At 40.8% G+C, this 25,552-nt stretch overlaps 1 protein-coding gene across 4 annotated transcripts in view; it reads left to right on the top strand.

Moving 5' to 3' along the window:
* Positions 1-25,552, top strand: part of ABL1 (ABL proto-oncogene 1, non-receptor tyrosine kinase) — a 193,973-nt gene that overhangs the window by 150,157 nt on the left and 18,264 nt on the right. For all 4 annotated transcript variants that reach the window (XR_010322991.1, XR_002784996.2, XM_003407556.4 and 1 more), the window contains exons 2-4: positions 5,871-6,044; positions 6,655-6,950; positions 14,176-14,448. Coding sequence is in view for 2 of the 4 variants with exons in the window: in XM_003407556.4 (XP_003407604.1) it covers positions 5,871-6,044; positions 6,655-6,950; positions 14,176-14,448 (743 nt within the window). In the remaining 2 variants the exon portion in view is untranslated. The remainder of the gene's footprint in view (positions 1-5,870; positions 6,045-6,654; positions 6,951-14,175; positions 14,449-25,552) is intronic.

Below are 25,552 nucleotides of genomic sequence, written 5' to 3'. Positions count from 1 at the left end.
ACATGGTGAAATAACAAAATGGTTTTAAATGGGATTAGAGGCACTTTTGAAGATACAGATCTTTAATATACTTAAAATATGACTCAGAAAGGATGCTACAGAAAATGTTCACTAAAAAATTTAAGAATAACGACAGATGTGAAAATTTATTTATTTTCTACGATTTTAACAATAGCCAGAGGATCCCCCAGAAGAACAAAAGAGAAGAGTTATTTTGAGCATCTTTTTTGAATGAAGCCTTTGGACTTCTTTTAGGGGTATAACTTCCTGACACTGATGCTTGCAGAAAGTTCATGTATTAAACAAGGAAGATTTAAGTACATTCTGCAACTTTGGCCTCCTAAGCTGTGATCGTTTTAAAGGTTCGCGAGCATAGTTCATTATGAGATGAAGCAAGTAACTTGGCATTTATACATTGTGAGTCAATTTTGACATCACCCTGGATTGGGAATTGACTGGAAGGTTTTGGTGTTGGATTGTGGCTACAGTTGAGTGTCTTGATCCAGAGGCATGCATGAGCAATACTTCCCTTTGGGTTTTGGCCATTAATTTGTGGAATGAAGCAAAAACTGGAGAGGAAAATCAGAGAGACTGCCTTGGATTTCCTGACGTCCTGTTGAATCAAAAAGTAGTGGGAGGCCCTTTCCTGCCTAACAAAGATCTCATCTCTTGCACAAAATTCCCAGCCTCTATCTACTTTTTAGGGACAGTCCCACTTTAACCCATATTTTAAATTAATAGTTACCTCTGGGCGAGTCTGCATTCTGCTTATTCCAGGTGTTTTCTAGGCCACTTCCCCTGATTATGTAACTTTGATCAAATCCAGATGCTACAGAATGTTTTGATAGGAGAGGTCAAATGGCATTTCAGAAGAAAAGCATGTCTGTATTCATGACTTTGGTTTAATTTCCTGTGTGGACCAGGTCTGCCAAAGTTGTATGCTTGTGGCCATGAGGTTGGGACACTAAAAGGAAATGCACAAATACTTTTTCAGGGCAACTTGAAGAGATCCACGCCCCGCCCCCGACACATACTTTTTTATGTTATCAATTATGTGTCAGTTGGCTTTTATTTATGATAGCAGTTTTCCTGTTTTTATAATTGTTTTCTGCTCATAAAGACAATCCATATTTGTTGTGAGAAATATGCCAAAATTAAAAAAAAAAAAAAAAAACCAAACCCACTGTCGTCAAATTGATTCCGACTCATAGTGACCCTACAGGACAGAGTAGAACTGCCCCATGGAGTTTCCAGGGAGCGCCTGGTGAATTTGAACTGCCAAACTTTTGGTTAACAGCAGCAGCACTTAACCACTACACCACCAGGGTTTCCAAAATATAAAAAAGTATTTAGATACTTATAATTCCACCACTCTAAGTTAACTACTGTTTACCTTTTGGTTTAGTTTCTTCTGGTCTTTTTTCAGTTTTTACAAAATTGGAATCATGCTGTATGTACTGGTTGTGATGTAAACACTTAAACAATGTATTATTAGTATATTCCCAGGCCATTAAATATTTTTTCCAAAAAATACTTTGAATGGTTTTATGAATATATTTTATTTTATGCATGATCCATAAACTAACTTATATTGTTTGATATTTTGTATTTTTTATCTTTAGTGCTGTTATTTAAAGTCATCCTGCAAGACCCACCAGTGTGTACAAATCATTGTGTGGATCTTTCGGGATAAATTTCTAGAGGTAGATCAAAGGTTATGAAAATTTTTAAAGATTCTTGGTTTCTATTTCCAGTTGCCCTCCTAAAATGTTTTAGCAATTTATGCACCTAGTACTACCATAGGGAGTCCCTGGGTGGTGCCAATGGTTAAGCACTTGGCTGCTAATCAAAACGTTCGAGATTCAGACCCACCCAAAGGCACCTCGAAAGACAGCCCTGGCAGTCTGATTCTGAAAAATCACAGCCCTACTCTGCGATTCTACTCTGAATCCATGGGGTCGCCGTGAGTCGGGATCGACTGGACGGCAGCTAACAGCTACTAGTATTGTCTGAGAGTGTCTGTTTCACTGAAGTCTTATCAACATTGGCTGTTGTCCCCAAGAAAATGTTTCTGCCAATTTGACAAAGAATGTGCATTCCTTTATTAGAGAAGTTAACATGTTTCATGTTCATTTTAATTTTCTGTGAGTTATGTTTTTTGTTCATTCTGTAATAGTCAAGGGATTTATCTTCTTGTTGATATGTAAACAGTTCTTTCATGTTAAGAATCGTCTGCCTAGTAGCTGTCTTCAATATTACAATAGGAGCTCTTCTGACTAGCTTCCACTTAACTTGACCAGCACGCTCCACTTCCTTCATAAAATATGCCTCATTAGTGCTCATGTCACATGGGATAGGGCAGCCACTCTACCCTGTCTGCACACTGCTCCTGTTGACCAAGTTGAAGCTATACCAAGAGCCAGTTGTGTTTGCTTCAAAACCTGTTTAGTTTAGATATGCTTCTTGGTTAATTGGAAAAAAAAAAAAAAAATGAAATGCAAGTGTGAAAAGAGGATTGTTTTTATCAAAATTAAGAGAAATGTTTCAGAAAGACTCAGTAACAGCAGGTAGCCTTTTAAAAATTGCTGCTAAATTAGACATGAGTAAGACAGCTATAAATGATTAGAAGGGATTGTAAAAATCTCAGAGTTTTTGCTCTGAAATTACATAGCGGATGGCTCTCGGTTCTGTTTCCACCTGAAGGAAATTGCAGCTAAAAGTGAAATGATGCATTATAGATAGGACTTCCAGAAAAGGACAACATCAAGTTCCAGTTGCACACCAGAAGGACATTCAGGTGGAGGTGAGGGGTCACATATCCTAATAAAAGAAACATTCCCTGCTTTAACCAGGTTTTTTGTTTGTTTTTGGTTAGCTAATCAATCCCTGATCATGATTGTGCCAGATATACTTTTATAATAATGTGTTTTTATTATTCAGTGTGAATATTCAGAGAGCAAAGCCTAACATGTCACTAAGCCTTTTCCATATTTTAGGGAATGGTAGTGGTACAGGACCCATTTCCTTGAAATTATCTTTGCCTCTTTTAGAAAAATACTTTTCGAAGGTTTACTTCAGTTAATACTTGAAAAGCTAGAATTAAAAGACCTTTGTTATTTATGTTCTGTTGATTTATTCCAAACAGATGTTTAAAAGAATGTCGATTTCTAAAAGCTCTCCAGTAATATTTCTACAAGTTTAGCCCAGCCTTTCAGGTATCTCCCGTGTTTTGATTTTTTTTTTTTTTTTTTTAAAGCTAATGTCAGGTGCATCTTGGCTGAAAGCAAAGAATACCAGAAAGATGTTTACCTTGTATTTTATTGACTAGGGAAAGGCATTTGACTGTGTGAGTCATAACAAATTAGGGATAACATTAAAAAGAATAGGAATTCCAGAATACTTAATTGAGCTCATGAGGAACCTGTACATAGACCAGCAGGCAGCCCTTCGAACAGAACAAGGGGATGCTCTGTGGTTTAAGATGAGAAAAGGTGTGCATCAGAATTATATCCTTTCACCATTCTGATTCAGTCTGTATGCTGAGCAAATAATCCAAGAAGCTGAACTATATGAAGAAGATTGAAGCATCAGGATTGAAGGAAGACTCATTAACAACCTGTGTTATGCAGATAACACAACCTTGAAGCACTTACTGATGAAGATCAGAGACCACAGCCTTCAGTATGGATTGCACCTCAACATAAAGAAAACAGAAATCCTCACAACTGAACCAGTAAGCGACATTATGATAAATGGAGAAAACATTGAAGTTGTCAGGGATTTCATTTTACTTGAATCCACGATCAACACCCATGGAAGCAGCAGTCAGGACATCAGATATGTTTGACGTTGGGCAAATCTGCTGCAAAAGACCTCTTTAAGGTGTTTTAAAAAAAAAAAAACAAGGATGTCACTTTGAGGACTAAGGTGCGCCTGACCCAAGCCATGGTATTTTTATTCGGCTCATATGCATGTGAAAGCTGGACAATGAATATGGAAAACTGAAGAAGAATTGATGCCTTGGAATTACGGTGTTGGTGAAGAATATTGAATATACCATGGACTGCCAGAAAAATGAACAAATCTGTCTTGGAAGGAATACAGCCAGAGTGCTCCTTAGAAGCAAGGATGGTGAGACTTTGTCTCCCGTACTTTGGACATGTTATCAGGAGAGACTAGTCCCTGGAGAAGGACATCATGCTTGGTAAAGTGGAGGGTTAGCAAAAAAGAGGAAGACTCTCAGTGAGATGGATTGACACAGTGGCTGCAACAGTGGGCTCAAGCATAGCAACAATTGTGAGGATGGCGCAGGACCAGGCAGTGTTTTGTTCTGGTACATAGGGTTGCTGTTAGGCAACAATGCAGAATCAAGCCCATCCCTGATATTGGGGGTACCACCCAGGAAAAAGATGCCTGGGGGTCCTCTAAAGCCACAGACAGGGAAAATTAAATTATCATTGTGGTACCCTTTGTGTTTGTCTGAAGCATATGGTAGACCCTTTCTGTGTTTTCAAGTAGCCCTGGCGGCGCAGTGGTTAAAACACTTGGCTGCCAACCCAAAGGTAGGCAGTTTGAGCCCACCACCTGATCCAAGGGAGAAGGATGTGGCAATCTGCTTCCTTAAAGATTTACTGCCTTGGAAACCCTGTGGGAGGAGTTCTACTCTGTCCTGTAGGGTTGCTGTGAGTTGGAATTGACTTCGACAGCGGTGGATTTGGTTTGGTTTTTTTTGTTTCTGTGTTTTCAAATTAGAATTTTCTCCCCCCGCCCCCCTTTTAAGTTTTATTTCTTATGATGGCTTTCTTAAATGAGCATACAGATTTCACTTACAGTGTCCTGCAACTGTAAGGTCTACTTGGAGTATACTTGCTGGTTTGGAAGAACCTTTGTGTATATTGCCATTATAACAAAGAAACTCTATAGAAAATTTGAACATGGTTCAAGGAAAAAGTTAAAGGAAGAAAACAATGAACTATTAGACCCTGTAGTAAGCAGTATTCACACATTTTATAATAGCTCTTTATTGATTTTCAACTTCTAGAATCTACCTAGACCCAAAACATGAAAGACTTTATTATTATTACAGAATAGAAGTAACCATTACTAATTTTCATAAGGTTAAAGAAAATACGAAGAAGAAACCATATTTGAGAGGTGGGTGAAGGGGTAGAAAAGATGGAAGCAAGAATGGGATGTTAATATCCTTAATTTGTGAAGTCAGTTGTTGAGAGAGACTGTCTCTAGTTGGTAGAACAGGAAATAAAGGTGTAAGTCTATTATTTAAAATTACAAAGGTAACGAGTTGAGAATGCCAAGCAGTGTGTGTGTGTGTGTGTGTGTGTAGAGGATGGAGTGATATAATTCATATGTAGAAAGATGGAGGGGATCATCAAAAAAATAGAAGTTGCCTCTGGGGGATAGAAAATGTTTGTTATCACAAGCCCTTCTGTACTATTTGGTTTTTGAATTATGTGAATATATTAACTTTGATCATTTAAAAATATTTAAAGCAAGAAGTTTTTAGTTCATGTGACAGCATAAGCAGTAGCAAAGACATATAAGGATGGACGATTTGAATTCCTGACTAAATTCATTTTGAATTAGTGACTCTGAAAAGCTTAAACTGTTTAGGAATGGTTATTACCACCTCAGAATGAAAATACTTACTCTTTTCCACAAGATTTGGTAAAGGAAGAGTCCATATTTACCACTTTTCTTAATATATAGTATGTTTTTACAGAGGTTAAAAAATGAGAAATTAGGAATATATAATGCTGGAAACGCAGATTCTTTTGCTCCTGAGAGTAGAACTAATTTTGTTTTCCAATCTTCTTCTCTCTTTCTTCTTTGCCCCCGTCTTTCTTTTCCAGAAGCCCTTCAGAGGCCGGTAGCATCAGATTTTGAGCCCCAAGGTCTGAGCGAAGCAGCTCGTTGGAACTCCAAGGAAAACCTTCTTGCTGGTCCCAGTGAAAATGACCCCAACCTTTTCGTTGCACTGTATGATTTTGTGGCCAGTGGGGATAATACTCTAAGCATAACTAAAGGTAAAAGGCTTTGGGCAGCTGGTAGTGGTTGCAAGAGACAGAAATCAGGGTGGATTGTGGCTTGGCTGGTCACCCTTTGCTAATTGAAAGAACAGCTTTAAAGTTTGGAATGGTGGAGGCATCCAAAAAGATAAAAGCATCTTTCTAAGAGAGTCACGTCTCCCGAAGGAGAAGAGTTTCTGTACAGTGGTCCTTAACAAAAGCAGAGCTTTCCTTAAATTTTATACTGGAAAAGACCACGTGGGCCAAATTCTGAAAGAAAAGGTATCAGAAAAAGCTTTTTTTTTCTGCAAAAGCTTCTTTATGTTAGGAGTAGAACACTTGAATAAACATAGGAGTAGAACACTTGAATAAACATAATAGATTTATAAAAATTGAGGCTATATATTTATCTGTATATTCAGCACAAACAGAAAGCTTTTTGTATATAAATGTGTACTTTTATATTTTTATACACTTATAAGTGTATATATATGAATTTGTTCAGAATGATGCAGGTATTTAGGAATTTGGAGATTTTTAGTAGTCACACAAGAGTAAATGAAAATGAACTAAGCCTTAAAGGCTTTTTAAAAAAGCCAACATGTCTGATTTGGTTCTTCTTTCTAAGGTGAAAAGCTCCGGGTCTTAGGCTACAATCACAATGGTGAATGGTGTGAAGCCCAAACCAAAAATGGCCAAGGGTGGGTTCCAAGCAACTACATCACGCCTGTCAACAGTCTGGAGAAACATTCCTGGTACCATGGGCCTGTGTCACGCAATGCTGCTGAATACCTACTGAGCAGCGGAATAAATGGCAGCTTCTTGGTGCGAGAGAGCGAGAGCAGTCCTGGCCAGAGGTCCATCTCGCTGAGATATGAAGGAAGGGTGTACCACTACAGGATCAACACTGCATCTGATGGCAAGGTAGGGAACCCCAGAGAAAGGGCTTAGGGAGGTTGTTGGGGTGAAGTTAGTCTTTGGCCAGGAAAACGCAGAGGTCTTATTGCCAAGTTGATAAGTTTTTGCAACATAACGCAACCAAGATGTTTGAGTAATCTTTCAAGTAAACTGCAATAATCATTCCATTAGCCTTAGGAAGGACTGTTTACTAAGTACCAGCCATGTGACCATTACAAGTCCATGGACCTGGTGTGATTCTTTTATTGTTCCTCTGGAGTTTCATTGTTGGCAGTTTCTTAAGATTGGAATATCTGTTGGGGTTTTGGATATACTGTCCACATGAAGATTCTTCCTTTTAAAAAAATCTTCTCTTGTTGTGATAGAAATTCATCCTCAATAAGAAAAATTCAGACAATAGATATTTTTAAAGCTCCTGTCCACAGTAAGTCTGGAATATGGCCTTCTTCCTATGGATAAAATCACATTTATGTATGTGCATGTATGCTTGCATTCATGTATATTAACACACAATTTTAAAAAAGAAACTAGGTCATAGTTTTATAAAGGAGTTGACATTTATTTCTTCGTGGTTTTGTGGTCTTCCTTTTTTTTATAAACAGTCCCTAAGAGTCCAAGAGGAAGGGATGAGTTCACATTTACTGAGCTCCTGCTTGCAGGGGCATTTTGCAGTCTTCAGGACAGGTATTGCTGTAATCTGCATTTTTGCATTAAGGAACTAGAGGCTGAAGAGGGTCAAGTTTCTTGCCCAGAGTCATATAGTGAGTAACTGATGGAACTAAGCTTTGACCTCGCTGTCTACTGTATCACCATGCTGTAGTTGAGTCTATAGATGTGGATTGTTGGAGATGAGATTGTGTATGTATTTCTTTTTTAATATAATATGTAATACATGCACATGGTTAGAAAAAAAATCAATACAACAGAATGTGCTACAGTGAAAAACAATTCTGTCTCCTAATTTAGTTCCCCTTTGCAGAGGTAACCACTGTTACTAATTTCTTTCAGAGTTGCCCAATGTATGTATGTTTGTTTATATTTAAAAACACACATGAATGATGCATGCTCTGTACATACTGTTCTGCGTGTTGCTTTTTGCACCTAATAATATATTTTGGAGGTGGTTTATGGCAGTATGGTTAGTGCTGCCTCATTCTAAATGACTGCATAGGATGGCTGGACCATCATTTATTTAACCAGTCCCCTACTGGGTGACTTTTAGGCAGTTTCCAATCTTTTGCTATTATAAATCCTACTGTCAGGAGGTGGCTTTGAAACCTTTTTTAAAAAATGTCAGCCCACTATAAGAAAAACGTTTTACATCACCACCCAATACTCACACTAGTAACAAAAGTTTCCTGAAACCATAGGTACCCTTATTGTATGTAATACACTCTGATATTTTATATTCCATTCTGTTCCTCTTTCTTTTTTATTTTTTCAATTGTGGTCATAACCCACTAAATTTATTTGATGGTCGCACTAATAGGTCATGGCCTGCAGTTTGAAAACACTCTATACGTACTTTGTGTGCAGTATAAGTGTCTGCAGGGTAAGTTGCTAGAACTGGAATTGCTGAATTGAAGGTTATGTGCATTTAAAATTTGTGCAGATACTGCCAGATTACCCTCTAAAAAACTGTGCAAATTTATACTCTCACCGGCAACATATGAGAGTACCTGTTTATCCTCACCCTCATCAACAGTATAGTATCAGACTTTTAAAAACATCTTTATCAATCTGGTAAAGAATGAAATCTCATTGTATTTAATATGCATATGTCATATTTTGAGTTATCCTTCTGCCATTTGTTAAATGCATGTTTCCTACATATTTGAAATACACCAAATTCTCACATGTATATGGGTCTGTTGATCTACTTTCTGTTCTGTCCCATTGATCTGTCTATTCATGTGCCAATACCAAAGTGTTATAATTGCTCTGGCTTTATAATATGTTTTAATATCTGGTAGGGCTAGTCCCTTAAACTTCTTAGCATTTTCCTGGCTAGTCCAACACATTCATTTTTGCTATATGAACATACATACAGTTCCTTTTTTTAATGTTCTTATCTGGTATTTTCTTCACTTGTCTCAGTCTTCTGGCTAAAGTCCTTAATACCAGTATCTGATGCTTTCTGTTACTGCTCATGTCTTTACTACCAACGCTGTGGTTTATTCAACAGGCAGCACAGACTGTTGCTCATAGGTGACTAGAGACGATCCTTATCAGTCAGCTTACTTTTTGGGTCATTGTTCTTATCCCAAATGTTGGGCTAGGTTATTCCATTTTGTAGGATGTACTCTGGGGTGGTGGGGCCTTTTGAAAGAACCTTCAGACTATAAGGGTACCTTTGTAGTGAATCATCTTCAGGGTGTAACCCTCATGGGGAGGTAATTTTCTGGAACTGACAGCTTGCTTCCCATCTGTACAATTTATCTAAGGCAGATTGTGCTGCACCAGGGTAATCAGTTGAGGTTTGTACTGAATAGGTTATTGGTTTCTTTTCCCAGGAGTTGTCTAATCAGCATCCTTGGAACAGATGCAGACAGGCATGATCTATTTTGTCAAGCCATTAGCTGGGGGTTGGACCGAAGTACTGTTAAGGGAGGGGGAGGCTATATGTGGGATACATGATTTGCAGAATTTGAGATTCATCCATAGAGGAAGTCAAGCCCTTTGTCTAAAAGCCAGAAATGTTCAAGTGGGCTCTTTTCAGTCCAGGCAGAGCGTAGGGAACACATTTTATCAAGCAGTATCTGCCATTGGGCAACTCATCAAACTTCCCTGGACATCTTGCTCTTCTCGCTCCTGAGCAAAGACTCCCCGTTCAGTTATCCAAGCACCTGGAGATTTCTCAGCCCGTAGGATTATTAGGCTCACCATTTGTGGAAGTTCCTCACTGTGAGGGCCACATTTGAGTGGGCTGAGTGAAACAGCATCAGAATGGGGGGGTATTAAAAGTACGTGTGGGACAGTGTGTCTCGGCATTGAAAAAATGCTTCTCACATAGCAGAGCTTTGATGCAATCCTTTTTGGATTTCTATGGGGAAAATTTAAGGTTGGTAGGAGGGGTAGGCTGGGGTTGAATAAGTTTAGTTCTTATTTTCGTATTAGCTAATCTTTAGAAAACACAACTGAATTTAGAAGTTTCTTCTGTAAGCCCTCAAAGAATTTCTTTCTGCCTCCACCCTCTTGGCTTTTGTTTACCACTCTCCTCCTGTTCATGGCCAGTCAGTCATCCCAGGGTCATCAGTTCAGGGCCCAGAGCAGAGGACTCTGGGAATTTTGAGCTGGACTTTTGAAAGGACCAAATTGAGCCATACCTGTTTTCTAGGACCCTTGACATTCTTAAAAACCTTAAAATATCCTGGGATTTGATTGTAGTTCTGATGCTCTTTCAAAATTTGTAATCCTCTGCCACTGTAGTGGAATTAAAGACTTTTTTTCTCCTCAGCCCCGTCTAAATCTTTCGTTCTGGTTAGTTGTGCCTGTACCTCATTTACTTCTTTGAGATGCCACTGTCAAGTTCCACAAGTCCTTACAGTCCCTGATAGAGTCTTTGTTTTTCTTGACAGAGAGGCTCAGTGGACATTTATTTTCATGATCTGCTGAAAACCTCAACAGGTTCAGGTTGACAAGAGTGGAATTTGGATTTAAGTTTTAGCAGAGGTGGCAGGATGGGCCAACCTCTTGACTTTTAAAGATTTACCGGTGCTGAAAGTGGCTTAGCAGGTGCAGGTATCCTGGTGAAAAGCCTGCTAAAACAGAGCTAATCTTCCCTGGTAGAAGAGACTTGGAACATTATTTAAGTATTGCTGGGCTTTTGCCTTCCTGCTGGTTATGAGAAGCACTTGGTGGGGGGCGGGGGCGGGGGGAGGCGGCGCATAGCTTCCTGGCCAGGTGGCCTGTAGTGTGTGGGACTTCAGGGTCTGAGGGACCCAAAGGTTGTATACATCTAGGCTCAGTTAAGCCTGTGGGTCTGGCTGTCAGGAGGACAGCAGTTTCTGGTGAGTTTCTTTGGCAAGTCCTACACGATTAGGAAGAGGCAGCGGCCCTGGCTGAGCGCCCTGCGTGTTTATATAGCTGGGTACATAGCATGATGACATGCCATTCATAACGCTGATTTCACTTTCTTCTCTGAACATGCCATGAATTCCTGATGAAGATTACCCAGGTCGCTGGCATAATGCTGCTCAAAACCTAGAACTAATCAGGAGGAGGCCACCAGACTTGACTGCTAAAAGAGGACTGTGAATTGAATATATTGTGCATTTAAGGGAGAGTAGTTTTAATAATAAGTTTCAGTATGTAAATTTTATGTTGGGATAATGTTTGCCGTTCAATAAAACCTCCTGAAACTCTTAAAGTCTCTAACAGAGCAGCCTGAGAGGGACTCATATGAGACCGGGAACGAACTCTGCATAAACTAGGGCTTGGAGGAGCCATTAGCATGCCACATGGTCAGAAGGACTTGATCTTCTGACCTTGAAGCACTCCCCTCAAGCCAACTCTGTGCTTGATGCCCTGATGGAGAGGGTTTGGGTAATGGGCCTTGCTTCCAGGTGAACCTGCCCCAGGAGCCCAGCAAGCAAAATGGACTCTTTTGCCCTATACTATGCTGATGATTTCTCAGTCAAGAGGGGTGCTCTGATTCTAGGGAATGTCTTCTTGGAATGGCTTTTCTCTCTCCTCTGCGCTCCTTGGTATGGAACACCATTACCTCAGCTAACCCGAGAGAAGAGAGGTTGGAGTATTTGCAACCTGCGGTGAAGTAATAGGGCGACTAACAGTGGGAATGATTAGGAACTGTCCCCATGTCCCACTCAGTTTTTTTTGTGACGGCTGCACTTGTATTGGCAGCCAACACTGAGGAGAGTGCTGTGTATATCATTGTGTGGATATTAAACCCCCCCCCCGCCGACCCCACACTTACATATATCCACGCATCTCCCTGGGTCTGTGTGACCCGTAACATTTCTAGAGAAGTTCACTTAGTGGTTTCTGTTTGGTGCTCTCAAGTATAAAAGTGGGGCCTCCTGGTGGCCTCCTCCTTTTCCTGGAAGGTCCTGCTACTCAAAGACACCATCTTGCAGAGGGGCAAGTTCATGTCTTCAGGACCACTGTCTTTGCATAAGGAGCAAGTTCCCCAGAGCAAAGAAATCTTTCTGGACCAGTCTTGGATTTCTCAGAATTTTATTGTAGTAAAATTGTTACCAAAAGATTCTAACAACAAAGTTTGCCATTGACTTCTCTGATTTTTAAAAATTCATTTGATTTTGTTACCTCCCCAAGCAAAAACAAAGGAAGAAAGTAAAACCTCTTTGCTAATGAATCCTCTTTACCTCCTTGAGGGTTATAGATGGGATCAGCTTATGTATTTTGTCATTATTTCTTTGCAAAAATATTTTTATTATTTATTATTATACAAAAAAGTGATAGAGACTAACGTAACCAACAGCCAAAGGCCTTGGCCCAGCTTTATCACATCCATTTTGCTGTGTGTTTCAGGCTTTTTCTTCTCTTTTTGTTTTTTAAGTAGTAAAACATTACAGCTATAGCTGAGTCCTGACCCTGTTCCTTTTCCCTCCCTCCCACCCTAGGTGTCATCACTGTCCCAAATCTGCATTCATCATCCCATGTCTTCGCAGTTTGGTCAGGTCTTCTGAACTCCTAGTCATGATGTTGAGTGTCCTTTCTACCTTCAAGGTCGTTGGCTGCTCTTAGTGAGCCAATAGATTCAGTCTCGTGCCTGGAGCTAGATACTCTGTGTGGGGTTTAATCTGCAATTATTTTCTGATAAGAAAGCATTCTCTCACCACATCACTTACACAAAAAGAGAGAGAAAGAAAAAAAGAAAAGCTAGCCTGCTCCTTTCCCTCCCTCCCTGTTACCCTTGTATCCAAACAGGATGTACGTGGAGGGGCTCACTGCTGTCCATCTGAGACTCAAGTGCTCTGTTTTAAGCCCTTCTACTTATTTGCCCATGATGGAAGAGGGTGTATTATCTCCTCGTTTGGCACTGCAAGCCCCCACTGTGTGACAGGAATGCTTCCACTCTGTTCTCGAGAGTGCTAATGGGAGCATTCTACAGGGGCATACCCTGGGATTTGCAAGTTTTTGGCCTCCGATGCTTCCCACTTGGCTCAAAGCGACGGGGTAGGAATACAAAGGAGACTTATGTTTTTTAGTGATTTTCATCTTCTGATCACTGTTCATTCTAGGTTTATCCATTTAATATGATATAAATGAAATAAATGATTTTCTTTTCCAGTCAGCAGAGAGGTATTCAGTTCTACTATCCATTAAGGAGCCCTGGTGGCGCAGTGGTTAAGAGCTACAGCTGCTAACCAAAAGGTCAGGCAGTTCGAATCCACCAGCCACTCCTTGGAAACCCTAAGGGGCAGTTCTACTCTGTCCTGTAGGGTTACTATGAGTCGGAATTGACCCAACAGCAGTGGATTTGGTTTTTGAGTTTTTGGTGGCAAAATGGGTAAGCACTCAGCTGCAAACTGCAACGCTGGCAGTTCAAACCCACCCAGAGGCTCCAAAGGAGAAAGAGCTAGTGATCTGCTTCTGTAAAGATTTCAGCAGAGAAAACCCTGTGAGGTAGTTCTACTTTGTCACATGGTGTCCCTATGAGTTGGAATCAACTCGAGCAGTCAACACCAACAATCCATTAATTTAATCAGCAATTACTGAGTACCTGTTACGTGCTCATTTTCTGTTCTCAACATTGCGGATACAAGATTTAAAAAAGACAGTTTAGGGCTCTGCTCTCGTAAGCTTACAGTCTGGTGGGCAAATCAATAAATTATCTGCTAGTGGTAAGTACAGTACAGAGAAGTAAAACAGGTGATATGACTAGTGGTGGGCAGCAACTTTGAATTGGATGATTACAGAATATTTCATAAACATTCAAACTGAGCTCCGAATGATAAGAGAGACCTGGGAATATGAAAATTACAGGAGTAGCGGATTTCAGGCAGGGAGTGCAGCAGATGCAAAGGACCTGAGACATTTTATTGTCATCTTCCTGCTTTAGCAAATAAATTACAACACATGTAGAGAAAGACAATATAGGTGATTTTCTGAAAGCTCAGTCCTACATGGAAAGCTGTTTATCTGGGATTTGCTGTGCACTAAATGCAGCCTCAGCAAAGCTAGTTTATTGGACTTGTTTGAATTCACATCTGGTCTGTGGACTGAAATTATTCCCTATTTTCCTCAGCTCTACGTCTCCTCAGAGAGCCGCTTTAATACTTTGGCCGAGTTGGTTCATCACCATTCAACAGTGGCAGACGGGCTGATTACCACTCTCCATTATCCAGCCCCCAAGCGCAACAAGCCCACTGTCTATGGTGTGTCCCCCAACTATGACAAGTGGGAGATGGAACGCACAGACATCACCATGAAGCACAAACTGGGAGGAGGCCAGTATGGGGAGGTGTATGAAGGAGTGTGGAAGAAATATAGCCTGACGGTGGCAGTAAAGACCTTGAAGGTAAGCCTGGGAACCACCTAGTTGGGGCACCCAGTTAGAACCACCGCTGCTGATGGTGTCTCACATATGGTTAGCTGTCTGCTGGTGTTCAGTAGTATGCCTTTCTAGGGGCTCATCAGTGCCTGGCAATTGACTCTTTCATCTTAAATATTGTCTGTCTGTACAGGTCTAATCATTCACATAGTTTTAGTATATTTCCACATGTGGTGAGAGCTAAAAAGTGCTATGGTTTTTTGGTGTTAAAAGATTAGTCATTTGGAGAAGTTATTTTCATTCTATGGGAAGATTATTTTAAAGACGTGGGTTTCTACTCCATTAGGATTTGACCATGTGACACGGGGATTGCTTCCCATTGAGAGTTAAAAAGAAGAAATGCTTTCTGCATTTTGGAAAAAATGTTTAACTAAAATGCCTTTGATTCTTCTGTGGATTTTTATTGGCAGATTTGAAAGACAAATGCATTGAGTGTTCCTGGCAGGTTCTGACTTCTCTGCATGTGTGCCCAGACTTCTAGAAATAGAAATGTAGAAGTGCCCCCATTAAAAATGCTTAAGGGAAACTAGCTTTCTATTAACCATTCGTTCTCGTTAACTGTCATTTCACCATCTCAACTAACAAATAGTGGTTACGGTTTCTGATTTAAAAAAAAAAATTTTTTTTTTTTGAAGTTCTTTGAAATGGTTAGGTTGGTTCCTTCAAGGGAAGGAAGTTTTAACTTTTAACTCTCTGCTTTCTTCAGAATGTGTCCCATGCTTTTGCCTATGACAAGAGTGTCCTCTAGTGTTGGCCTGCATTATTTTCACTTCTAAATGAAGCCTGATTACATTGACCTGTGTGCGAAAATTGAGAGAGGGAGCCACTTTCTGTAGCTTTTATTTAGAAAAGAAAAGTGAAAAAAAAAAAAAAAAAAGACACATCCACCTCTGGGAAAAAGACTCAGGTTTGGGCATGCCTCTTAAAAAGTCAGGAGCACACTCTGAAACTGGTACAGCCCACACGCTTGCCTTTCTAGAGATTCAGTTGCTTACTTCATGCCCTCACGTAAAAAAAAAAAAAGGCACAATAAAATGAGAAATGATTTCTGGCTGATACAAAATTACTGTTTAGAGCTGTACAATCATAGCATCAGAGGTCCTCTAAGTTCAGGAGGTGGGGAGCTGATTCCTGTGAGGTGGAGGTCAGACATACTTCCACTTTCCAGCCTTGTTACCAGTTGTCACACCAGCCATCCCTCCCATGGCGCTCTCTACTTTTCTGCTGTGTTCAGTAATTTGTTGCAATGGCCACGTAGAACTCACGGACCATTCTTAAAATTATGGGGTTTATTAGGGAAGTAACAGGTTGCAACTCAGGATCAGGATCAACTTGGAAGTAACAGGAACAACTCAGGATACAATATTTTGATCAGTACAGCCTTTTTTCACCTGCTGTCACTGGTCCCTGCTTGGGCAAGTGTTACAGCTCCTAGCTCCATGGATTGGCAAGCCTCACTGCAGCTGTCTCGCACCAGTCTCCTGGTTCTTACTGTTCTGTGTCACTGTCGCTCTTGTTGCTGCTGGGCTGTCTCTCGCTGTCTTCAGTGTTATAGCTCCTCCTTTCTCTCTGTATATCTCTTTAAAACCTCTGTCAGGAAAGCTGGTTATATAGCAAGCTCCTTATCAATTTCAAGGTATGGCCCCCCCACCCCCAGCCCGCAAGACTGTCAACTAACCAGTCCTCTCCACAGGTTCCATTGCACCTTATTTGCATTAGCAGACTGTCCAGTCCCCACAAGCGTTCCACACACCTCATTTGCTAGTCCCAGCCAGTCATTTAATTGTAGTTGCAAGACCATGGCTAGAAAGGCCATATAAAAGCAATGTATTACACCGCAAGAGGAAATATCACATTCTTCAGTCCTAGAAACCAAAACCAAAAGTGGCTTCCTGATGGTCATGTTGAATGCATCCCCTTAGATTGTCACTGAGGTGGGACAGATGTTTGTTGGTGGGTTTTGTGGCATGGCCTGGGGTCGCCTTGAGGGCTGTTGGATATTTTCCAGGTAGGACTTTTAAAATTGAGTAAACTCTTACTGAGTCCTCCCTTCTATTTGCTAGGTTCTGGCTAAACACTGGGATTATGAAAATGAATTAGAGTTCTTCGTCTCAGGCAGTTTACAGTCTAGGTAGTAGGAGAAATAGATGTGTAACAATTGTAGTACAGTGTGATAAGTGCAGCATTAGAGACGTGCTCAGAACCGCGGCATTGCAACGGAGTGAGTGAAGGAGGGACTGATGAACGCCACTTGGTAGGGGAGAAAGCACTAAGGAAATCGTGAACTGGGGCCTTTGTGAAAGATCAGGAGTTAACCAAAGGACTAGAGGCAGGGAGAGAGAAGCTGGAATGGCAGAGTGGCCCAATAAATCACAGAGGGCATCAAACACCAGCTAAGGAGCTGGGATTGTATCCTGGAGGCAGTTGGAGCCATTGAAGGGTTTGATGCACAGGAATAGCTTGATTAGATCTGAGTTTAATAAAGATCATTCCTTTGGAAAACACTTGTGGCTAGTGAATTATAATATAGTAATTCCTCACAAGTGTCAGGTTTTTAAACTCATACGCCAAGTTTTTTAAATCAGTTACTGTCTTTTTAGATCTGCAGTTTAGTTCAGTCTCCTTAAATGAAAGAACAAAACACCCATCACTCTACCTCCCACAGATCATGCAAGTGCAGGGAGATGGGGTCTACTTGTGCTCCAATTTCTCTAGCTGACGCAGGGCTGAGGACCAGGTCCAGAAAAATGTGGTTTTGACCAGCTCGATAAACTGTTAAAGGCCTAGGCACTATGCATGCATTTTCTAAGCTCTGCAAAAATGAGCAAGGAAAAGTAAAAGCGTAAAATATGCTAAATTTCAGCCTGGTAAAGGCTTGATTTAAAACTTTAAAAAAGAGAGTTTGCACAACTTGAAATTGGGGAAAAACCCACCTTAGCAGATGCTGCTGCTGTATTTTCTGAACAACCAAAGAAAGGGATTCCAGAGAAGGGGGACCTACTGGAACCCAGCGGTTGTGGTGGTTTTCTTATGCCAGTGAATCAGAATTGTCTGGAAGTGGCTATCTTTTAGAATATACTTTACTGATGTTGTTTTGTTATACTTTTTATTATACTTTTAATGATTTTCCCCTAACCTTATATTCCCAAGAGCCTTAACTTAATGGTCCCACAGTTTGCGGAGATCAGAGCATCTGGTTGCATAGATTTCTGTGAGTAGTCGCCCCAGGTGGTATCTAGTTAGGGAAAAAGAGAATCCATCACTTTCTAGAGGTGTGTTATCCCAAAATATGGTTCCAAGCAACTGCTAAATTATCCCGCGTTTTCCCTCACCAAGCTCAAGAACATCGGTACAGTAGTGTTTCCCATTTGCCAAATAATATTAACATCAATGTGTATGGGACTTTAATCGCCACTCAAAAAGTTAAGAACTTTGAGTGAGCTCTAAGGTTCAGTAATGGCTAGCATTTGTTCAGATTTTACTGTATGCCTCGCAGAGTTCTGAGAGCTTTACATATAGCATCTCATTTAATTATTATAACATCTTAAGAGAAGGGTACTAGTATTATCTCCATCGTAAGGTTAAGGAAACTGAAGCAGAGAGAGGTTAAATGATTGGCCTGAGGTTGCACAGCTAGCAGTGGCAGAGCCAGGACTCAAACCCAGGCACCTGGCTCCAAAGCCTAACAGCTCCTGCTCCCCCTCCTCCTCTTCCTCCTTTTTTTAGTTGTAACTCAGATTCTTATTCCTCAAACACCATGAAAGATACGTATAGACCGCAGTTATGCATCTTTAAAAAAAAAAAACACTTCCTCCCTGCCATTCACTTCCCTCACAAGCTGTAGCTGTAGTCTACCCTTTTCTTCAGAACACCTTGAGAAACCCTTTCAGCTCTAGCTCAGTCCTTCATTTGTTCAACAGTCTCACTGAGTACCTCTTGGTGCCTGGTCCCTTACCAGGTCTCCTCCCTGCCTCCCTTTTCTGCCTGATTTGTATTGGTGGTACCTCAAAGGGCAGGCAAAGAAAAGAAACCAAGTGGGCAGAACCAGAATCCTGTTTAACCACCAGGGGGAGGATGGCCCCACTTTTAAACATGACTATATTGAACCATTAGGCCCCATTGGGTCATATTTGTTTAGAACATAAGGAAGACCATAAAGAACATGAAAAAAAACGAGGGTACTAGACTGACCCCTACAGATGGGAAACTGGAATTACAGCAAGGCCCACTGATTTGGAACTGCTAGTTTGAATTTTGACAATATTCAGCAGGATCTAGGTTTAACTTTACCTTTGTGCTGTCTATGGAATTGACTCGACGGCACTGGGATGTAGAGGCAGGATGTATGTAAGAGAGTCAGCTCTCAAGTATAAGAAGCCTCTGTTTTTAACAGCTATATTTCAAAGTTTGTAAGTCAGTTTTTTTCTATGAAACAGTTCTGTAATTAATAGAATTTAGAGAAGACTACTATATATTCTAGGAACCCTGGTGGTGCAGTGGTTACAGTGCTTGGCTGCTAACAAAAAGGTCGACGGTTTGAGCCCACCAGCTGTTCCGCGGGAGGAAGATGTGACAGTTGGCTTCCGTAAAGATTACCTCCTTGAAAACCCTATACAGCAGTTTTACTCTGTCCTATAGGGTCGCTATGAGTCAGGATCTACTGGACAGCAGTAGGTTTGGTTTGATTTACAGTGTATCCTAGTTGTGGCATCAAGATTGACACATGAGCTAACAGATTTACCATCAAAATAGTAGAAAGTAACATTGTTGTAAAATTTCATGTTTTTTATATGCTTTTCAAATAGGTAATATATGCTGTAGTATTCTCCCACCCTTGATTTTTGCCTTTCCAGAGACAGTCCACATGTGTGTATGTTCTTTTTTTTAACCCCACATGGCAGCATACTGTAGCCACTGCCCTGTATCTTCCATTTCCCACTTCGTACTTCTGAGCAGTTGTTCCTTATTAGTACTTATAAGGCGGTTTCATTTTCGTATGGATATATTTTAATTTGTACTAGTCCTCAGTTCCACTATGCGTCTGTCAGTTTGTTGTACTGTAGTGGCTTAAGTCTTGCTTTGATACTGAAAGCTTTGCCACCTATATTCAAATACCTGCAGGGTCATCCTTGGTGGACAGGTTTCAGCTGAGCTTCCAGACTAAGACAGACTAGGAAGAAGGACCTAGCAGTCTACTTCTGAAAAAATTGGCCAGTGAAAACCTTATGAATAGCAGTAGAACATTGTCTGAGATCAGCCCTTCAGGTTGGAAGGCACTCCAAGTACAACTGGGGAAGAGCTGCCTCCTCAAAACAGTTGATCTAATGACATAGATAGAGTCGAACTTTCGGGACCTTCATTCACTGATGTGGCATGACTCAAAATGAGAAGATACAACTATAAACATCTATTAATAATTGGAATGTGGAATGTACAAAGTGTGAATCTAAGAAAATTGGAGGTCTTCAGAAATGAAATGGAACGCATAACCATTGATATCCTAGGCATTAGTGAACTGAAATGGACTGCTCTTGGCCATTTTGAATCAGACAATCATATGGCCCACTATGCTGGGAATGAGAAATTGAAGAGGAAAGTCCTTGGATTTATCATCAAAAAGAACATTTCAAAATCTATCCTGAAGTATAACACTGTCAGTGATACGATAATATCCATACGCCTACAAGGAAGACCAGTTAATACAAATGTGATTCAGATTTGTACACCAACCACTAAGACCAAAGATGACAGAAATTGAAGATTTTTACCAACTTCTGCAGTCTGAAATTGATCAAACATGTAATCAAGAAGCATTGATAATTACTGGAGAATGGAATGCAAAAGTTGGAAACAAAGAAGGATTGGTAGTTGGAATACATGGCCTTGGTGAGAGCAACGACACTGGAGATTGCATGGTAAGTTTTTGTAACACTAACAACTTCATTACAAATACTTTTTTTTCAGTAGCATGAACAGCTACTATACACATGGACCTCGCCAGATGGAATACACAGGAATAAAATCGACTACATCTGTGGAAAGAGACATTGGAAAAGTTCAGTATAGTCAGAACAAGACCAGGGGCCGACTGCAGAACAGACCATCGATTGCTCATATGCAAGTTAAAGTTGAAGAAAATTAGAACAAGTCCAGAGAGCCAAACTAGGACCTTGAATATATCCCACTTGAGTTTAGAGACCATCTCAAGAATAGACTTGATGCTTTCAGCACTGATGATTGGAGACCAGATGAGTTGTGGAATGACATCAAAGACTTCATACAAAAAGAAAGTAAGAGGTCATTAAAAAAAACAGAAAGAGACCAAAATGGATGTCAGAAGAGACTCTAAAAGTTCCTCTTGAATGTAGAGTAACTAAAGCGAAAAAGATTTCAAGGGGCGGCTACAGAAGACAAAGTGTAAAGTATTATACTGAGATGTGCAAAGACATGAAGATACGAAACCAAAAGGGAAAAACACATCTGGCATTTCTCAAATTGGAAGAACTGAAGAATGCACACCCATGTTCATTGCAGCACTGTTTACAATAGCAAAAAGATGGAAGCAGCCAAGGTGCCCATCAATGGATGAATGGGTATATAAATTATTGTATATTCACACAGTGGAATATTGTGTATCAGTAAAGAACAGTGATGAATCCGTGAAACATTTCATAGCATGGAGGAATCTGGAAGACGTTATGCTGAGTGAAACTAGTTGCAAAGGACAAATATTTTATGATACCACTATCATAAGAACTCCAGAAATAATTTAAACACAGAAGTAAATATTATTTGATGGTTGCGAGGGTGGAGAGGGAGGAAGGGGGTATTCACAATTAGATAGTAGACAAGAACTATTTTAGGTGAAGGGAAGACAACACACAATACAGGAGAGGTCACCACAATTGGACTAAAGCAAAGCAGTTTCCTGAATGAACCGAACTGTTCGAAGGCCAGAGTGGCAGGGGCGGGGGTCTGGGGACCATGGTTTCAGGGGACATCTAGGTCAGTTGGCATAATAAAATTTATTAAGGGAACATTCTGCATCCCACTTCGGTGAGTGCCGTCTGGGGTCTTAAACGTTAGCAAGCGGCCATCTAAGATGCCTCCATCAGTCTCAACCCCCCTGGAGCAAAGGGGAATGAAGAACGAAGAACACCAAAGACACAGGTAATTATGAGCCCAAGAGACAGAAATCAGAGACTGCATCAGCCTGAGACCAGAAGAACTAGATGGTACCTGGCTACAACCAATGACTGCCCTGACAGGGGACACAACAGAGAATCCCTGATGGAGTAGGAGAGCAGTGGGATGCAGACCTCAAGTTCTCGTAAAAAGATCAGCCTTAATGGTCTGACTGAGACTAGAAGGACCCCAGAGGTCATGGTCCCCAGACCTTCTGTTAGCCCAAGACAGGAACCATTCCCCGTGCCAACTCTTAAAACAGGGATCAGACTGGACTATAAGGTAGAAAGTGATACTGGTGAGGAGTGAGCTTCTTGGCTCAAGTAGACACATGAGACTATGTAGGAAGCTTCTGCCTAGAGGGGAGATGAGAAGGCAGAGGGGGACAGAAGCTAGCTGAATGGACACAGGGAATACAGGATGGAGAGAGGGAGTGTGCTGTCTCATTAGGGGGAGAGTAACTAGGAGTATATAGCAAGGTATGTATAAGTTTTTGTATGAGAGACTGACTTGATTTGTAAACTTCCACTTAAAGCTGATTTAAAAAAAAAAAACTGAAGAAAAAATTGAGACCTCGAGTTGTAATATCAAAGAATTCTGCCAGGAAAATTGTGCTCATATTGAACCTGTACATAGACCAAGAGGCAGTCTTTTGAACAGAACAAGGGGATTAAAGTCAGGAAAGGTGTGCATCAGGGTTGTATCCTTCCACCATACTTATTCAGTTTGTATGCTGAGCAAATAGTCTGAGAAGCTGGACTATATGAAGAAGAATGGGGCATCAGGATTGGAGGAAGACTCATTAACAAGCTGCGTTATGGAGATGATACTACCTTGCTTGCTGAAAGTGAAAAGGACTTGAAGCACTCACTGATGAAAATCAGAGACCGCAGCCTTCAGTGTGGATTACACTTCGGCATAAAAAAAAATCCTCACAGCTGCACCAATAAGCAACATCATGATAAACGGAGAAATATTGAAGTTATCTAGGATTTCATTTTACTTGGATCCACGATCAATGCCCATAGAAGCAGCAGTCAGGAAATCAAATGACATATTGCGTTGGGCAAATCTGTTGCAAAAGATCTCTTTAAAGTGTTCGAAAGCAAAGATGTCACTTTAGGGACCAAGGTGCACCAGATATTTTCAGTCTCCTCATATGTATGTGAAAGCTGGACAATGAATAAGGAAGATCGAAGAATTGATACATTCGAATTGTAGTGTTGTATACCAGCGACTGAGAAGAACAAACAAATCTGTTTTGGAAGAAGTACAGCCAGAATGCTCCTTGGAAGCAAGGATGGCAAAACTTAGTTTCACATACTTTGGACATGTTATCAGGAGGGATCAGTCCCTGGAGAAAGACATCATGCTTGGTAAAGTAGAGGGTCAGCGAAAAAGAGGAAGACCCTCAATGAGATTGATTGACACAGTTGCTGCAACAGTGGGCTCCAGGATAGCAAAAATTGCGAGGATGGTGCAGGACCAGGCAGTGTTTCATTCTGTTGTGCATAGGGTCGCTATGAGTCAGAACCAAGTCAACAGCACCTAACAACAGCAGTCCTCAATGGGCATTTGTGTAGCTTCTGGTACTTTGCTGTTATAAATGGTACCACTGAGATTATCCTTCTTTGCACCCATGTAAGGGTATCCTGGTGGGCCAACCACAGTGGAACCACTGGATCAGGGAGCATTTATGAATTTGATCAGCATTGTCAAAGTGCCTTCCAGGAACTTGTACCAATTTGCACTCTTTCGGCAGTGTTAGAAAAGTGCCTTTTTGCCCTTCTGTCACCAACACAGTGTGTTTTTTGTTGGTTTTGTTCCCAGGAAATTGGTTTTATTGGAGAGCTCCAGAAAGAAGCAGAGAGAAAGGGATCCATGACAGCGTTAACACTCGACGGTCGCAGTGGTTTCTCTGATTTTACAAAGGGGACTGTTTATTAGGGAGAGAGCAGCCTGCTGTTGCCATATAGCACTTGGCTTTTGCAAAGTAATCTTTCCTTGCAGTGAGTTGCCTTCTGGTTGTGAATCTAGATACAGTTGCACTATTCAGGGACCAGAGTTTCTGGGGCTCTTCTGTGAAGCTGTTCCTTGTGGACTTTTAACTTGGGCTTCAAGTCCCACATCTGGTTTGTGAACCCTTTTCTCATCTAGCCCATCTCTACAGTGTGCTTTTCAACATGTTGATGCTCGTCCATCTGATCAGTGAAGGATGGTGCTGCACCATTCACCTAACGTTTGGTTAAGAAGCAGAGCAGATGTGGAGACTGATGAGTCTATAGGTTTATCTAAAGCCTGTGCAGAAAATGAGGATGCCGAGGCTTTTTTAAGAAAGTTCCCTTTTTCATGTACCTACACTTCGTGGTGAGACCAGTGAGCAAAAAGGGTGAAGCTACTTAAAGAATACCTATGAGACATTGAGTTTGGGAGAATTTATCTGTAAGAAAGAAACAAACACAATATTAATTTGAGAACCATCCTTTCTTTATATACAAGCAGTATGTTTAGTCTACCTCTCAGGAGTAGAGATCAGCTGTCTTACTAAAAATAAAAGTGAATACCACTGATGAATTTGACCATATTCTGGGTACTGTACTCAGCACTCTTAGTGAATGAGGTAGATACGGCTATTTTCTCCATTTTGCAGACAGGAAAACAGGTTCAGAGAGGGAAAGTAACTTCCAAGGTCACACAGCAACAGAGCTAAGTTCCGTGTACTGTACTTCACAAGCTACCCTCTTAACCACTTCACTGTATCATCAAAAACGTTTGTCTACATCTAGGCAAGGCCAGTCAATCCTTGTGAACTGTCTCCTTTCCTAATACAGACTCAGAAGAGACAAGGGCTGAAAATTCAGTGTGTTCTGTTCACCCTAATTAATCTGATTTTGCAGTGTTTCCAATTAGATAGACAAAATCTCTTCAAAAGGATAATGGAAAATTTTTAACTAAAGTAAAGGAGTGTAAAAGGGTAACATCAGGGACATTTCTAGTCTTAACACAGCTATAAACATAAGTTGCTACTAGTAGTTTAAATTATAATTGAATTAGGTCTGATACCAGCAGGGGGAGACAAGTTCACACTGATTTTCCTGAAAGAAAAAAATAAGAAATTATGTACACTGTCAGTGTGTGTGTGTGTGTGTGTGTGTATGGGAAAGACAAAAAGAAGAGAAATGCCTTTCAGAGCCATATTGTTCTTTTGCTTGTCCACACTGTCTTAAGATTTGTAACATAGTTCTTTTAGGAAAGGCTCAGTAGCCTTAAGAACAAATGATGTTTCTGAAATTATTTCATTGTACGTGGTTTATTATGTGGTGCTTTAAAAAACAGACTCCACCTGTCTAGAAAGCTTCATTTCAGGACTATTTTTTGAACATATTGTTGACCAGGCACAATCCCTCAAGGCCCCCAGTTCTGTACGTGAACAGCATGGAATTCCCCGATCCTGGCAGGCCTTCTCTCCAGCCTTTGACATTCATGTGTCACCTGGTAAATCAGAGCATCCACGCCGAAAACAGCATGGTCTGCTGAGCACGTTAAGGAGCAGAGAGGACTCAGAAGACTTAAGTAGCCAACGGAGTGGCTGCGGGGATGAGTTCTCTTTCCCCGTACAGCTTGACACAGTGACTACCGCCGATGTTTAATTGACATTAAGAGCAGCTCGCCATTTTGAAAGAGCAATAAATTGTTGCTAAGTTTCAGTCTCACGGAGCCCTAAGCTAAGTGATAGTAGGCTGATGCGTATCCTCACTGGTCATGCTTCGCTTATAAACATGATTGATCAAAGCAAGAAAGTTCTAAGTAAAGGTTGACCTGTCCTCTGCGAGTCTTTCCTACGTGCAAGAGCAGCCACAGCAAGTGCTTTAGTAAGGACACTTTA

Source organism: Loxodonta africana, chromosome 9 (genome assembly GCF_030014295.1).
Source record: "Loxodonta africana isolate mLoxAfr1 chromosome 9, mLoxAfr1.hap2, whole genome shotgun sequence".
Taxonomy (NCBI): Eukaryota; Metazoa; Chordata; class Mammalia; order Proboscidea; family Elephantidae; genus Loxodonta; species Loxodonta africana.
Note: the sequence above shows the minus strand (reverse complement) of the source record. Positions and strands in the feature narration are given on the sequence as shown.